The sequence below is a fragment of the Eucyclogobius newberryi genome, unplaced genomic scaffold (assembly GCF_026437365.1).
Source record: "Eucyclogobius newberryi isolate DKJ021-1_F unplaced genomic scaffold, fEucNew1.0.hap1 SCAF_2, whole genome shotgun sequence".
NCBI lineage: Eukaryota > Metazoa > Chordata > Actinopteri > Gobiiformes > Gobiidae > Eucyclogobius > Eucyclogobius newberryi.
The window spans coordinates 24,159,334-24,175,850 of record NW_027315834.1 but is presented as its reverse complement, the minus strand read 5'-3'; the positions used below and the strand labels follow the sequence as shown (position 1 = coordinate 24,175,850).

Below are 16,517 nucleotides of genomic sequence, written 5' to 3'. Positions count from 1 at the left end.
GAAATCACATACATTAGGTTCTAATAAAGCAGTACAAACTATTTGTAAGGAAAGCTGATGAGATGCATCAATCAATACAAACAGAAATATGTCAAGCTTAAAGCGAATGCAGTATAAGAAGCATTAGCATTTTATTTGTGAAAGCTCTGAAATCATTATTGATGAGACTACTGTTCAGCCCTTTAACACAACTCCCTATTAAACAGGAAAAGACCAACCAAGTTTGCTTTTCATGTTTTTACGTTTGCAGTGACACTTCTACCTCCATCAGGCTTATCTTGGGTTGTGAAGAGTCTTCTTACAGGAGGGAGGATAAACATGTTATATATTATTGAATACAATACAAGTCTTGTTGTATTTAAGATTTGTCACAACATGTAGACCATGCATATGTATTTGGCCAGTGCAGGAGAAGACTATTTAAAAATAATAATGGCTTTAATTTAACAATGCGTGTTATATAAGGTTAATGCACTCATACATGGGATACTAAGAACTATGGAAATATCAGTGTATGCAAATCACGTTTATGGTTTATGTATTAAACATTGAATATGATCTTGAATCATAATTTAGTCTTTATAGTTTTCTCACATCAGTGATGTTTGTACAACATGGAGACATTTACGGATTCATGTTTTTGTATTAAAGCATCTGTAGAGCACACATCCACTGCTGCTTATAACACTTTCTTTCCAAAGACCAGCAATTCAATTAAATGTGCCCCTTTGTTATCCTAAGACCTTTCTGAGAACTTATATTCAATGTATAACTGAGGAGGGTCTACTGAATATGGCTTTTGATCATTTGTAGCATTCATCGGTGGGTGTTGATTTTTGGCGCGTGCAAAAAGAGATGCGCTTTGCTGACCTCGTGTGGTATTTAAATAAACTACATCATTACAAAAGGAACATTTTTCTTGAGGGGTTATAAGCATAGCAAAACAAAGTCTCATATGACAAGGTGGTCCTGACCTGAAGAGTGTTTCTGAAGCAGGGATACGTGCACCCTTCTTTTGGTGTACACAGTGCGTACTTAATAAGAAATGTGAAATTGATTATTATAAAAAAAAAAAAAAGTCCTTCAGAGGATTTTGGACATCGATATAGTCAAGCCAAGAAAAAAAAATGAATTGTACTAACTGCTTTACTATTAATTTTATTTTTTTTATATTTTACTTTGATGTGTCAAGATCAAGCCTACATGGAGTGTAAGACAAAATTTCAGGGTTACTCAAGACAGAAACGTTTGTGAACCCCTGAAATAGAGGATGGAAGCCGGTGGTCACATGTTCCAGGCAGATTACTGATCAACAGTTTTCTTGAAATCACTGCTCCAAATACAGCACTGCCCTTTGATATCTGCAAACCAGTTATCAAATTTAATCCTGAAGACACACCCATGGAAACGGCATGGCTCTTTTGAAGAAAACCGCACATGTGAAATAAAATGGTTACACATTTACTGTTTGGAAAACAGCTAATTCATTGTTAGGTAATAACAAAACACAGATGTAACTAAATTAAAGTTACAACTTCTCCAAACCACCAACAGAAACTACAATGTGGTCAAGGAAATGGGAAAGCAAAATGGTTCAAGTCATAAACCCAAAAGATGGCAGTTTAGTCCCGAGCTGACCAGTGGAGTTGTTGTGTCCTTGAGCAAGACACTGGAGTGATGGTGCTGGATGGATGAGTGCATTAAAATGTAAAGAGACATAATTTGAGCAAATATGTTTCGGCCTCATTCAGATTTAAGTTTCAACATCAGAAGAGAAATTTCTAAAAAGTTGGTGAAAAATTTTAAAATGTGTAACTTGAATTGTCCAACAAATGTCAAAAATATAAAGACATAGTGAATGTGACAAGTAGCATGGTGGGAAAGGCGGTTAGCGCTCTTGGCTCCCAAGAAGGAGATCATGGGTTTGATTCCCGGACCAGACCAACATCACATGATCTCTCTGGGTCCCCTCTGTTATGTCTCTGTGTCTACGACGAGTTGACCACTGTCCAGACCAAAAGTCAATGGGATAGGCTCCAGTCACCCACGACCCCAAAAGGGAACAAGCTGTAGAAAATGAATGAATGAGACAAACTCAACCAGTAAGCAGCTATTTATTTGTTTTGTCACTTCTGTGTGACTAAAGGGGTTTACACATACAACACACAAATTAGCACCACACCCTTTAAGATAAATAAATAAATAAATAAAAACATTGCAGTCAGTTAGTCAAGGGTGTAGCACAAAATCCTGGGCCCTGGGCACAGACCATCTTGGTGGGCCCCTGCACTGGGCCCTGGGTAAACGAGTACCCTTGACCGCCCCCAGTCTGACGGCCCTGCTCCCAGACTAAAAAGCCTGTTCTAAAAATGGAATGTGATCTTATGCTGGAATTTATCATTAAAAAAAATTGTAAGACACATTGGTTCAATCAATAAAAACCACGATGGCATTGACAGAGATTTGAGATTGAAATAAACAGTTTGGACAATCTCTCAGGGGCATTGGCCATTTACGTCATTAAAGTTACTGCACAAAGAGGTGGCTGTTCTAACCAGGAGCTTCCACACTCCTCTGCCCCAAACGACAGGATCAGGTTTACTTACTAAGCAGTCCTTCCCTAAAATCCAGCATGTACGGAAGGCTGTTTAGCATTGCTTTAGAACATAAGTAACAATATATTTAGCTTTGCTTTGTATGTGACATGGTGAAGATAAATAAATACTGTGTTTGCATCTGTCTAACAGTTGTACAGGAATGGAAAGCATCTTCATCACAGACGGATATTTCCATCAGATGTTCTCATCCACACTCCTTTTCCCCCATTTCATTTACTTGGTTGCATCTGACGAAGACAGCGAGTCCGCCCGCGTTGTTTGTGAAGTTTTCCTTTGCAGATCTTCAGACACGCTGCCATGTAGGGAAAACAAGCAGATGTATTCCTTTCTATGGTGTCTCTCAGCAAATGGCCTGTATCCAATGTTTAGGCCCGTGCCTTGGTCGGAGTACACTGAAGCACCGTGTGACAAAAGGCAGCAGCTGGTTCGAGAACAGACACATTCCTCTGTGAGCCACTACTCCCAAAGTGGTGAGGGCACACACTGCATTTTCATTTCACACAGAGTTAGCTGTATGCTCTGTGTGGTTAACTATCGATGTCATGGGGAGTTTTTCTGTGGCATTTCTCAGTTCATCTCGGCGTCTTCTCTTTGGAATACAGAGTTTACCCCTACGGCTGTGAACAGAAAAACACAGTTACAGCTAGAAGAAATAAGGCTGACAATAAACCCTCAAGTGTCATTCAAGCCTTACTCACTGTGAGAAGATGCAAATAAAGACCACTAAAAGAATGAGTAGCACCAATCCCACAACGGCACAGATGATTATGATGATGTGTCTTCTCTCTTCTTTTAGCCAGTCAAAATCCAGAAACTCACACCTGGATCCAACAAAACCAGGATGACACCTGAGAAGAACAGCACGTGTAAGCAGGTGAAACCCCCCGACTACATTTATTTATTTGCATGCGCAGTCTATTGTCATTTCACTCTTAAACAGATTGATATTACCTGCAAGATGCCACATTCATTTCTTTGATGTAACGACATTCTCCATGGATACAGTAGACAGCGAGTTGCTCAGGACATGTGGAGAAGTGACCGTTCCAATGTCCGGTGTCTGTATATGGAGAAAATATAATACATATTGGCATAATAATACATATATTCTCAACTATTTGCCTTTTACACATGGCACAGGAGTCATTAATTGAAATGTTTGTCAGCTCGCTCTTCACCCTCCCCAGCTTGAGTGACCTCATGTATAAATAGACTAGTGTAATATAATAGCAGAGAGCAGAGATCTGGTGAATCATTCTCCGGAAAAGCCGCCGTCTCAATCACCAGTTAGCTTTACTTAATGAAGTGGCCATGAAGACAGAAAATGTTAGTTAGGAAAAATGATATATATTTCCTCTGAACAATGAGCCATGAACTAAAGAGTCCCTGCACTAAGCATGTGTTTGTAGGCCACATAGGCCTCCACATAAGTGCTACTATCTTTATGACCCACTGGCATTAAAAAGCAAGCTTGTAAAAGAATACCGTACTCTTGTTCAAGTGAGAGCAATAATGAGTAACGGCTGAGTGAAACCGGATATCTAGTAAAAGAGAGCTAAAAGGATCCGGTTTCAGGTTTGGCACTGAATGAATTTGGAAATATTTGGGAAGATGTTCAGTAATGTTTGTCCGTTCTTAAGAAGTATGTCAAACATGTTTTGATGGCTATATATCAGTTGTGTAAGCCTCTTGAGACAGGTCAAAACTCAAAAGGTTCTGTTGTTTGTAGAGTCAGTCTCTGATTTGAATCAGTAACTGCTCAGTAACTTGCTTAATGTTTACAGTGGTGTGTCTCGAAATTGCTTGTTTGTTAAGTTCTTCCTTAACCACAGTAAATCTTCAATGCTTCCGTTCACAACACAACTGCATGTTCCCTCCCACCTTGATCTACCTGTGCAGTTATCGTGGAGATGACACTCAGTTCCATTGGCAGACGGTCCTTCAGTCGAGTTCCAGACGCCCTCAGAGCATTTGCAAAGGACCAAACCTGTGCCAGAAAACAAAACTCCTAATGTTAGAGGTAACCAACATGACGTAAATGCCCACCTCACAGTGGGAGCCAAAGCTGGGTTTTGCCTTTCTACTATAATGTTATTCTACTTAATATTACAATGAGCAAAACAAAGCTCATTTAAAGGTACATGCATTACACCAGTTCAAGGTGTTTCACGTAGACAGCTTAAACTATGTAACTACCCAAAATTCACACTAAATGTACCTCCTCCCAATGATATTTAAAGCCTTACCTGCCAATACACCTACATAGAATGTGTAGACTTTGGCCATCTCCCCACTTGACTGTCGTACTCATCTAGGCATAAAAACATAAGGTCATTCACAGCCGACAGTGAGGTCTTTTTAGTTCAATGTCCACATGTCCACTTGTCCAGCTCAGTGGACTCTCAACAGGTGTGACGCATTATCCACTCTGCAGCAGTAGTGTTAGGTCTGGACGCCAAAGCAGTGTGTGGGAAGAGAAAAGACTGGCACTGAAACCCAATGCCTGCTGCTCTCTGATCCACGCCCACACCTTTAAAGGGAAACACGACTCCCCTGAGTGGCCTTGTCACCTGTTTCACTTTGAGAAATAAGAATAGGTGGATGTGTAATGACAAAATAACCTGCTCGACAGCAATACATGTGTTTATTTATAGGTGTTTAGAGTTTTATCTGTGATTTGTTTTAACTTAAGTTAAAATATACAGTAAAGTTTTGGCAGCTTAAACCCCAAATAACAAATCAACATGTTCTTATGTTAACATGAGGGGGGAAATAAACAACTTAAATTGGCACAATAACTACACTAATGTTTACAGAGCAAAAGTGATGGGTGTGTCACTCTTTATTAGCTCACTCTCAAATCCTGTCAACTGAATCTAACTTGTCTGAAAACAAGGAACTTGAAAATAAAAGGGAAATAAAATTTAAAGAAAGCTTTGAGGAGATCCCCCTGTTCTAATTGACAGGGCAGAAAGCTGTAAGTCTGATGAACTATGATGCTTAGAACAGTTGTACTAGTACGTTTGAATGGCTGTTACTTTGTACAGTGTTTTACACAATTACTTTATGTTTTATTTTCTGAAGTAAAGTAAACAAAGGCACACCAAGGGTGAGGCACCAGTATCCATTCACCAACAGTGACAATAAAGCTAAAGGCAAACTTATAAATGAATGGTCAGCAGGGATTTGAACTGGCAGACTGAACATGTGATGCTCCATGAGCTGCAAGTGCCACCATAACTGTGCATGAAATAAAATATAATACTGGTAATTTGTGTAGGCCTCACAGGTTAAGAAACCCTAGTGCATATTTGCTTCTGTTGGGAAACTTACAACTAAAATGCTCTTTTATATTGCTCAAAAATATATGGATTTCTCGCTGTACTCTATTTGATTATTATGGTATACAGTTTAACTAAATTAATATTTATACGAATGCCTGGGCTAAATGAGTGTTTGTTTATGCATGGTAATAGCTAGTTGAAGAAGATATCTAAAAGTGAATTATAAAAATGCCTGGATGTTTGTCTCCTTTGCTGTTTCAAACAGGAAAGACCCAGTTTCCTCCCTTCTGCTTTGTGTTTCGCATTAGCTGGAACTTCAGGAAGCTGGGATGTAGCAAGATTGCAAGAAGCAATTTAGAGCCTGGCTTAAACATCCGTTTTCTAAAGTCCCAAGATAACAAACAACATTGGTCTTCCTTACGTTTCACTAAAAAAGAAAAAGACAGAAAATAGGGAAATAGGAAATGTTTTCACAATGTAATTTAATATTAAAATAACAGAATAAAACGGATCAATTCAAGAGTACAAAACGTATCTATTGGACTCCACACGGACTTAGTCTTCTTCCTGTATCGGTAAAAAGGTACAATCATGGTTATTCTCGAGTCTACCTCCTCCGGACATCCAAACAGTTAAACTATGAAATAATAGTACGTAAGATTTGAACATGTGTGAACCTGACCTTGAGCTGTAGAAACACATGTGTCACACAATGGAGCATGAACGTGGCTCTCTGAAGGGGTTGCTGCCTGTGGGGACCCCCACCAACAAAGCATCTTTTCCTGCATTCTGCAAACAGTACTGCTGTAGCTCTGCAGCTGCTTGAGAAACCTGACAGCAGAAAGAAACATGCAAAGTGAGTCCCAGTTTTACTGCTATGCTAAAAATAAAATAAAAGTATATAATAAAAGTGTAATCTGAAATGAATGTGCTAAACAATATAGTATATTGTATATTCACTGATATTCACTGACAATGGTGAAAAAGTCTCTATGGCTGTACAAACATATTTAAAGATTACATACTTCTACATACTGTTGACTTAGTTTTATGCATTAGATATTGCAATGCAATGTCTATGGCCGTGGCATTGATTCCAAACACAATAATGTACTTTTACCTTGATCCTCTCCACACTGGCCTCTAACTTGAGTTGCTCCACCAGTCGCCTCATGCTTGATATATTGGAGTTAGAAGCCATGTTGATATGAACTCAGAAACGTTTGTAGACTACTGGTCAACAGTTGCGTCGGTAGTCCCCGGCAAACACGCTCCATATGACCCCAGTCCACTACAGCAGCAGAAGAAGAGGAAATTATACAAGTCACACACACTCACTGACGCCCACAAGTGCTTTGTCACAGAGTACTTCTGTAAACACTATTATTCAGAAATGGCAATGTAATTAGAGAATGAGAATGAAGGTGAATTAAAGATTTTGCTGGTGTGTGCTCACAGTGTAATTTTAAAATGGTGTAATTGTTGTACTTGTACACGCTTTATATGTGACCAGGAGTCAGGACATGAATGTGAGGGATGTGTTCATGCTGAACGGATTTGAATAAACAAATAAATAAATAAATAGTCAACATATGTCTAACTTCATTTTTACGACAAGCATTGTGGTTGCGATTTGATTTGCGATTTATATTTCAATAACGTGGCTTACTTTCGTAAAAAAGGATTTGAGGGTAGTCATCTGAACACAGCTTTGAAAATCGATGTTCAAAGTGTCCAGATGCCCTCCCTCAAATGCTTTTCGAGACGCAAAACTCCTGGAGAAATGAGGGATTACACTGTAGGCTACTGTCAGTTTAGCCTACCAGGACTGGCCCATACGTTTACCAAGGCGACCCTCAGCCAAAGCTTCTGGCCATGAGAGCTGTAAACACGCTCAAATAAACAAAGAAATAAAGTGGATATAAATGCGTCAACCCTAAAACCACAGCCTTTCTCCATAAGTGTGTAATGTTATGGTACCATGGAAGTATAATAGATCCCTGTATGCTACCATGGAAGTATAATAGATCCCTGTATGGTACCATGGAAGTATAATAGATCCCTGTATGCTACCATGGAAGTATAATAGATCCCTGTATGGTACTATGGAAGTATAATAGATCCCTGTATAGTGCCATGGAAGTATAATAGATCCCTGTATGGTACTATGGAAGTATAATAGATCCCTGTATGGTACTATGGAAGTATAATAGATCCCTGTATGGTACTATGGAAGTATAATAGATCCCTGTATGGTACCATGGAAGTATAATAGATCCCTGTATGCTACTATGGAAGTATAATAGATCTACCATGGAAGTATAATAGATCCCTGTATGCTACCATGGAAGTATAATAGATCCCTGTATGCTACAATGGAAGTATAATAGATCTACCATGGAAGTATAATAGATCCCTGTATGGTACTAATGCTGTCCTGGTTCCGAAGAGTGCACACGCTTTTTTGCTCGCTCCGCTTGCTATTGCTGCTTTCCTTATTTATTTAGCTTTTTAATCAGTTTTTGTCTTCCAAACATTGTTGCTTTAGACTTTCAAGTAAACCAAGGATTTTAAGAACATTTTTCCAGTTTAAACGACATATCTGACGCCAGCGACATGTCCGGGAGAAGAAGGGAGAAAGACTGTGAATGCTGTCGGAAATATCAACAAGAAATTAATGAGCTGAAAACACGGATATTTGTTTTGGAATCTGAAAAAGTTCTTCACGATACCATTCCTGTGTCAACCGATGGTAAGAAGAGCACACTTTTTACAAGAAAAACTGCTACTTTCAACCTAAACCGCAGTGACTGTGTCGTTTCTAAAACTGTCTAAAAACCAGAAAGACCAGGCTGTTTCTTGGAACAAACTTGGAGCAAAGCCTAAACGATACAAAGATAACGTGAAGTCACCTAAAATACAGCTCACAAACATATTTTTACCACTTTCAGAGATGGAATTAAATGAAAAAAGGAAAGATGATGTGGCCAAAATACAGCGAGGAGGATCTGTGCCAGGAGCCAAGGTCACGCAGATTGTTTTGGTTGGGGACGGCGCGATAAGTCACGTGACGCATGAAAAGATAAACACACATTCTTTTCCAAGCGCCACTGTTTCTGAGATAACGTCACTCCTTCCAAATATTATGGCTAAGCATGGAGGAGCTAAACAGCTGATAGTGCACGTGGGTGCAGTGGACATGCGGCGGGAACAGACTGAAGTTTTGAAAAAAGACTTCTTGAAGTTATTCGACGTGCTTGATAAAATGGAAATCAAAACATTCATAAGTGGACCTCTTCCAAACATCGACAGGAGGATAAACAAGTTTAGCCGGCTTCTTCACTCGACTTGTATCTATTCTGGAAACGAGAGGACCTGTTTAAGAGAAATGGCCCCCACCTATGCAGAGGTGGAGTGAGGGTGCTGACAGAGAACCTGCTCCACGCTCTGAGGCATTGGACTGGGCCTGGACAGGGTCCTGAGCAGATAGTTAGAGAAGAGAGGAATGAGAGAAGAATTCCTGCTCCATCAGCCAGAGACCGAGCCAATGTTTCAACATCAAAAGCACCACAACCTCAGCCTCCACCAAAGGATTCATCAGCAGCTGCTCCACCACCACCAGCAAAGGATTCAGCTCCAGCTGCTCCACATTCACCTCCACCGCCTCCAGCAAAGGAACAATCTTCAAAGGCCTTTGACCCATCTGTGACAAGCCCAACAACATCCCTGTCATCGCCCCTGCCTTCACACCAGCCCTGGGTTCCCCCTACAACTTCTACTCCCACTAAAGATTCATCATTCTCCTTCTCATCTCCACTCTCACCCATGGGCCTTCCCAGCCATTTTGAAAGTCTGATCAAATCAGGCATTAAGATGGCTCCACTCACGCCCAATATAGCAAGGGCTATGTCAATACTTATCAACTCTTCCCTGCACAAGCCGACTACACCAACAAAAGCCCCAGCACCCATCCCCCCTCGCCTCTCACCTGGTCCCAAACTCTCCTTGGCTACAAAAGCCCCACCACCCATCCAACCTCGCCTTTCACCTGGTATCTCCCATAGCTAGGATGCACTGGGTCTCAGCGTTGCCGGGACTTATTGTCACATTAAAAATCAAACCAACCCGGGGCCCTATGTAAAAAGAGCCCCCCCTAGTGCTATTTCTGTAGTCACATCATCACATAGATGGAAAAACAAAATGCGAGTCAGGCCCAATCTGAGAAATGTGATTCATATTCCCTGTGAAAAGATAAAGCCCAGTCCCACTGAAACTAGTCTGAAACTTGCTGAGCTAAATGTCAGATCCTTATGTAACAAATCTCTCTTAATTAATAATTTTATTTCTTCTTATAATCTTGATTTTATGTTTTTAACTGAAACATGGCTTGACAAAAACACAGGAAATGTAGTTCTGATAGAATCTGCTCCACCCAACTTTAAGTTTGAATCTGAAACACGAGAAAACAAAAAAGGGGGTGGAGTCTGTGCTGTCTTTAGAGATGAAATACTTACCCGCAGGTTGTCTTTTGGGGTGTTTTCATCATTTGAGTATGTATCCTTTAAAATGGAGCTAAAACGGTCTCCATCCATTCTCTTCATTGTTTTATACAAGCCTCCCCAGCACTGCCAAAGTTTTATTGATGATTTTACTGAGATGCTTTCAGTCGTATGCACAGACTTTGATGGTTTGGTCATTACAGGTGATTTTAATGTGCATGTTGATAATATTTGTGACAGAAACGCTAAAGAGCTTGATGCTGTCCTTGAAACCTTCAGTCTTACTCAGCATGTGAGAGGCCCCACCCACAGCAAAGGACACGCTCTAGATCTCATAATTACAAAGGGGGTAAATATTTCAAATGTTAATGTGATCGATGTTGCTCTGTCTGATCATTTCTGTGTCTTCTTTGACCTGCCTGTTTCTCCCAAACCACCGGTTGGTCCTGCAGTTGTTCAGAGTAGACACATAAATGATGGCACAGGTGCACTGTTTATGGAAATGATAAACTTTGAAAATGTCACAAAGAGAAGCTGAACATGTACAACCTAATCTTATGTAGAAATAGGGAAAACTATTTTTCTGAAATTATTGGAAGCTGCAGTAACAACTCGCGTGTCCTGTTTGCCACAGTAAACAGATTAACAAACCCTCCAGCTCAGCTGCCGTTAGAACTCATTTCCACATCCAAGTGTAATGAGGTTGCATTATTCTTTAATGACAAAGTTCAGGGCATTAAAAATGCTATAAATCCCACAATGCAAAAAAATACCCTAAAACCACCTAGACACTTAGAGCTAACTCACTTTGCACCAGTAACTGACAAAACTGTCCATGAGATCATCACCAGTCTGAGTTCATCTACATGCTGCCTCGATGTGTTACCCACCAGATTTCTAAAGTCTGTGCTGAACAGTTTGTTAGCACCATTCACTCACATAGTTAACATGTCGCTTCAATCTGGAACATTCCCAATGTCTTTGAAAACTGCGGTCATAAAGCCTCTCCTAAAGAAGAGCAGTCTTGATGCCGCAGTACTGAGTCATTACCGGCCCATCTCTAATCTGCCATTTTGGGGCAAAGTCCTTGAAAAGGTTGTTTACCAACAGCTCACAGATTTCCTCTTAATAAACAACTCATTTGATGTTTTTCAGTCAGGTTTTAGACCTCATCACAGCACTGAGACTGCTCTTGTCAAGGTGACAAATGACATCCGCCTGAACACTGACACGGGCAAAGCTTCAGTCTTAATTCTGTTAGATCTGAGCGCTGCTTTTGACACTGTCGATCATGGGATCCTCTTACAGAGACTTGAGGACTGGGTGGGCATCACTGGCACTGCCCTAAACTGGTTAAGGTCCTATCTGGAAGAGAGGAAGTACTTTGTTGAAATTGGTAGCTGTGTCTCAGACCACATGACCCTGACCTGTGGAGTGCCCCAGGGGTCAGTCCTGGGTCCCCTTCTGTTCAACCTATACATGCTGCCGTTAGGTCAGTTGATACGCAGTGAAAATGTGTCCTATCACAATTATGCAGACGACACTCAGATCTATGTTTCACTATCGGCAGGTGAATATGGACCAGTAGATTCACTCTGTCACTGCATCCAACAGATCAGTTTGTGGATGCAAAACAACTTTCTCCAGCTGAACTCAGACAAGACTGAAATAATCGTTTTTGGCCCACAGAAACAAAGAGAAAGTGTTAGCGGTCACCTCCAGAGTCTCGCTCTAAAACCTACAAACCAAATTAGAAATCTGGGGGTAATAATGGACTCAGACTTGAACTTTAATTGCCACGTCAAATCAATAACATCAGCAGCTTTTTATCATCTAAAAAACATTGCCAAAATCAAAAATATAGTGTCAAAACCAGATTTAGAGAGACTTATCTATGCGTTTGTCTCCAGTAGATTAGACTACTGTAACGGCCTGCTCACTGGCCTCTCCAAACGAGCTGTAAAACAGCTGCAGTACATCCAGAACGCTGCTGCTCGGGTCCTGACCAGAACCAGGAAGTATGAGCACATTAGTCCTGACAAGAACCAGGAAGTACGATCACATTAGTCCTGTTCTCAGGTCTCTGCACTGGCTCCTGTGGCTCAGAGAATAGACTTTAAAGCAGCTCTGCTTGTGTACAAGTCTCTCCATGGCCTAGCACCAAAGTACATCTTGGATATGTTAGTGCCATATGAACCATCTCGGACTCTGAGGACCTCAGGGTCCGGCCTCCTGCTGGTGCCCAGAGTCAGGACAAAACATGGGGAATCTGCGTTTCAGTTTTATGCAGCTAAAATCTGGAACAGTCTTCCTGAAGATGTGAGACAGGCTTCTACTCTGACAATGTTCAAATCCAAGCTAAAAACAGTTTTGTTTAGCTGCGCATATGACTGAAAGGATTTTTTCTTTGCACTCTTCTCTGTTGTTTGTGATTTTATTAGTTTAGACAATCAGTTGAATTGATAATTTTTAATTACGTTAATTTTATTGTATTTCTGTTCCTGTAATTTCTTTGTGATTTTAATGCATTTTTCCTGCTGTGAAGCACTTTGAATTGCCTTGTGTATGAAATGTGCTCTACAAATAAACTTGCCTTGCTTGATAGATCCCTGTATGCTACCATGGAAGTGTAATAGATCCCTGTATGCTACCATGGAAGTGTAATAGATCCCTGTATGCTACCATGGAAGTATAATAGATCCCTGTTTGCTACCGTGGAAGTATATTAGATCCCTGTATGCTACTATGGAAGTATAATAGATCCCTGTATGCTACCATGGAAGTGTAGCATACATACATATTGTAGCATGGAAGTGTAGCATACATACATATTGTAGCATACAATAGAAGAGTTCTTCTATTGAGAGTGTTTTTTTAAACTTCTTATATTCTGTGATCTGTCCTTTACCTCTGTATCTACTGCGTTGTATCAATGAAATTTCCCCATGTGTGGACAATAAAGGATTATCTTATCTTATATTATCTAATAGATCCCTGTATGCTACCTTGGAAGTATAATAGATCCCTGTTTGCTACCGTGGAAGTATAATAGACCCCTGTATGGTACCATGGAAGTATAATAGATCCCTGTATGCTACTATGAAAGTGTAATAGATCCCTGTATGCTACTATGGAAGTATAATAGACCCCTGTATGCTACTATGGAAGTATAATAGACCCCTGTATGCTACCATGGAAGTGTGATAGATCCCTGTATGCTACCATGGAAAAATAATAGATCCCTGTATGCTACCATGGAAGTGTAATAGATCCCTGTATGCTACCATGGAAGTATAATAGATCCCTGTAAGCTACTATGGAAGTAGAATAGATCCCTGTATGCTACCATGGAAGTATAATAGATCCCTGTAAGCTACTATGGAAGTATAATAGATCCCTGTAAGCTACTATGGAAGTATAATAGATCCCTGTATGCTACTATGGAAGTGTAATAGATCCCTGTATGCTACCATGGACGTGTAATAGATCCCTGTATGCTACTATGGAAGTATAATAGACCCCTGTATGCTACCATGGAATTGTGATAGATCCCTGTATGCTACCATGGAAAAATAATAGATCTCTGTATGCTACCATGGAAGTATAATAGACCCCTGTATGCTACCATGGAAGTATAATAGATCCCTGTAAGCTACTATGGAAGTATAATAGATCCCTGTATGCTACTATGAAAGTGTAATAGATCCCTGTATGCTACCATGGACGTGTAATAGATCCCTGTATGCTACCATGGACGTGTAATAGATCCCTGTATGCTACCATGGACGTGTAATAGATCCCTGTATGCTACCATGGACGTGTAATAGATCCCTGTATGCTACCATGGACGTGTAATAGATCCCTGTATGCTACTATGGAAGTATAATAGACCCCTGTATGCTACCATGGAAGTGTGATAGATCCCTGTATGCTACCATGGAAGTAGCATTCAGGGATGCATTGTCAGTAAACAATTCACATGTGGGAACTTTCTTCAACGCAAACAAAGCGCACCAAAACTCCAGGGCATCCGTTTGCCAGTTAGTTTATTCTCAGAACCTCGCAAGCTCAAATATTGATAACTTAAATCCCACAATGCAACTTGGTATTCCGCTGACATCACCTCTACTCCCTGTACAAATAACACACGTCCCAGATATGTTTTTGGGTGTATTTGTGGGCGTTAAGGGTCGACAGCCACATTAGCACATTAGTTTAAATTAAGGGGGGGTCTGGGGGCTCTCAGAAATTTTCAGACCTTTTTTGGGTCTTCTGGTGCATTTTAATGTGGTCCAACCGGCTAAAGTAAGAGTAAAATGTTGAGGTTGTAATAAAATGTTGAGGTTGTAATGCTATAAAATAATGATGTGATGAAACTGTGCCAGGAGAAAATGACTAAAGCCAGTTATTAATACATTAGTGTACTTAATTACTCAATACAATATTGGCTATGACAAATAATTATGGTCAAATTGATTCATTTTAACTGAAAATGTAAAAGTAATAGTTATCCTTACTAATTTATCTTTTACAGCTCCCAACTGTTCCTTCTTGCCAAAGTGACAAAACAAGTTATATTAAATTAAACAAATGGCATAAGCATTGCTTGATTAACAATTAACACTGATAAAACAGTGCAAACATGTTATTCCCAGAGAATGAACAGAACGAGAAGTGAAGGTCCAAACCTAGCTATAGTGAAGAGACTGCGTTTCTGCAACTTTGCCACTTTTGTATAAAAATATATAGTATTATTCTATAACAGACGTAATTTTAATATGTCTGGTCATTTTTCACTATCAATTTATAACAAATAGTCTAATGATGCTTTTTAAATAAATGTAAATGTTTTATTGCTCTATTAAAAGTTAATTACAATATAAATGTTTGTTCTGATCAGAACACCACACACTGGACTCCTGCATGAAACAATGCTGCGATGTGATTGGCTGATGCATAAACCTTTACGTTCCTCTTATTCCACGTTAAGAAGTCAAAGTAAAACAGACATCACGAGTCACGACTGATCTCACACATGGTGATGTGAGAGAGAGGGACGCAAACTCAAACCAGCTCATCTCTAACTGAGGCTGCACAGGGGCCCGGGACAGGGGCCCGGGACAGGGGCCGCACACTGTTCACTCCAAAGTCTCACGTCAGAGGTTCTGGACGAGACGGCGCTCGTCCGGACCGGATCTCCGCCTCTTAGTGACCGGGGCACAGACGCCCCTCACCGGCCTCACCTGCAGCTAACACTACGGGGCTGGTGTAAATGTGAAGCTTATTATCTTTCATTCAGACATATTATTATGCGCGGGGCAGAGCTCTCGTCGCCTCCAGCCTGAGCGAACTAACGTGACAGAATCGTGTTGTTTCAAACAGCAGCATTAACCGTCTCTTTGTAAGAGAAGTTCAATACCTGGAGAGTGTTGTTGAGTTTGCAGTTTCTTTACATCGTCAAGAAGTTTCTTCTTTCGTTTTTCGGCATCGGGGGGATATATTCCTCTGGACATGAGGACCACGTTCTGTTGTGTTTATGTTTTGCTCTCGTTCTCCTCGCGCACGATGAAGTTGCCCAATCAGCGCAGGTTTGGTGCCTTGGTTGTCATTACAAATAAATGCTGTTTGTGCGTTATATGTTACCGCTGTGTGCGCTGCCGCGCCAGCATCGCTCCTACACTAGTGGCTCACGCTGCGCTTGCACTTCGCATAAGACGGGTTGCCAGATTGGGGGCCCTATTAAAGCCTCGGGGCCCTACGCGGCTGCTTAGTTCGCTTATAGGCTGGGCTGGCCCTGCCTGTATGGCACCTTACAATAAAGTTGCAGGGGTTTTTTGCGCATGCGCCTTCCACGGCAGCCTGGACGTTCAGTGCGTCGCAGATCCAGGGTGTGAATCCGGTGTGAACGTGCTGCAGTCGCGCACACCGACAGTACACAAAAGGCATGCACCGGCAGCTCGCGCACCACGTGGTAAATGAAAGCGTACCTGCTCCGGTGTCTCCTCATTGGTCCGCGGGTGATTAGAAGGATTGGCCGTAAGTAGCTTTTAAGATGATGTTGAAGTCGACGAGAAGCTTCGGAGCAGAAAGTGCAGAGCCAGTGGGGAACATGAGGT

The 16,517-nt window shown here is 40.9% G+C and overlaps 2 protein-coding genes across 3 annotated transcripts; both read right to left on the bottom strand.

The window, feature by feature from the left end:
* Positions 1 to 2,095: 2,095 nt before the first annotated feature.
* On the bottom strand, positions 2,096 to 5,257 carry btc (betacellulin, epidermal growth factor family member). Its single transcript, XM_072454737.1, has 5 exons — positions 4,865 to 5,257; positions 4,510 to 4,605; positions 3,570 to 3,678; positions 3,317 to 3,466; positions 2,096 to 3,235 (listed from the first exon to the last, which is right to left on the bottom strand). The coding sequence occupies exons 1-5, from the start codon at positions 4,902 to 4,904 to the stop codon at positions 3,115 to 3,117; spliced, it is 516 nt and encodes a 171-aa protein (XP_072310838.1). The 5' UTR covers positions 4,905 to 5,257; the 3' UTR covers positions 2,096 to 3,114.
* On the bottom strand, positions 4,866 to 16,495 carry gng10 (guanine nucleotide binding protein (G protein), gamma 10). 2 transcript variants are annotated; one of them, XM_072454739.1, is made up of 4 exons: positions 16,389 to 16,495; positions 7,023 to 7,193; positions 6,585 to 6,733; positions 4,866 to 4,929 (listed from the first exon to the last, which is right to left on the bottom strand). In XM_072454739.1, the coding sequence occupies exons 2-3, from the start codon at positions 7,101 to 7,103 to the stop codon at positions 6,608 to 6,610; spliced, it is 207 nt and encodes a 68-aa protein (XP_072310840.1). In that variant the 5' UTR covers positions 7,104 to 7,193; positions 16,389 to 16,495; the 3' UTR covers positions 4,866 to 4,929; positions 6,585 to 6,607. The 2 variants fall into 2 exon arrangements, with proteins under 2 accessions (XP_072310840.1, XP_072310841.1); XM_072454740.1 differs by lacking the exons at positions 4,866 to 4,929; positions 16,389 to 16,495 and adding an exon at positions 6,368 to 6,469 and having other exon boundaries at positions 7,023 to 7,235.
* Between the last annotated feature and the right edge of the window lie 22 nt (positions 16,496 to 16,517).

Bases quoted from the DNA above. Each gene is read 5' to 3' on its own strand.
- btc (XM_072454737.1), bottom strand. From the start codon at position 4,904: ATGGCCAAAGTCTACACATTCTATGTAGGTGTATTGGCAG. The intron at 3,679-4,509 runs GTAGATCAAGGT...CTCCATATACAG, and splicing joins TCTCCACGATAACTGCACAG to ACACCGGACATTGGAACGGT. The intron at 3,236-3,316 runs GTGAGTAAGGCT...TTCTGTTCACAG, and splicing joins TTTATTTGCATCTTCTCACA to CCGTAGGGGTAAACTCTGTA.
- gng10 (XM_072454739.1), bottom strand. From the start codon at position 7,103: ATGGCTTCTAACTCCAATATATCAAGCATGAGGCGACTGGTGGAGCAA. The intron at 6,734-7,022 runs GTAAAAGTACAT...TTCTGCTGTCAG, and splicing joins CCAGTGTGGAGAGGATCAAG to GTTTCTCAAGCAGCTGCAGA.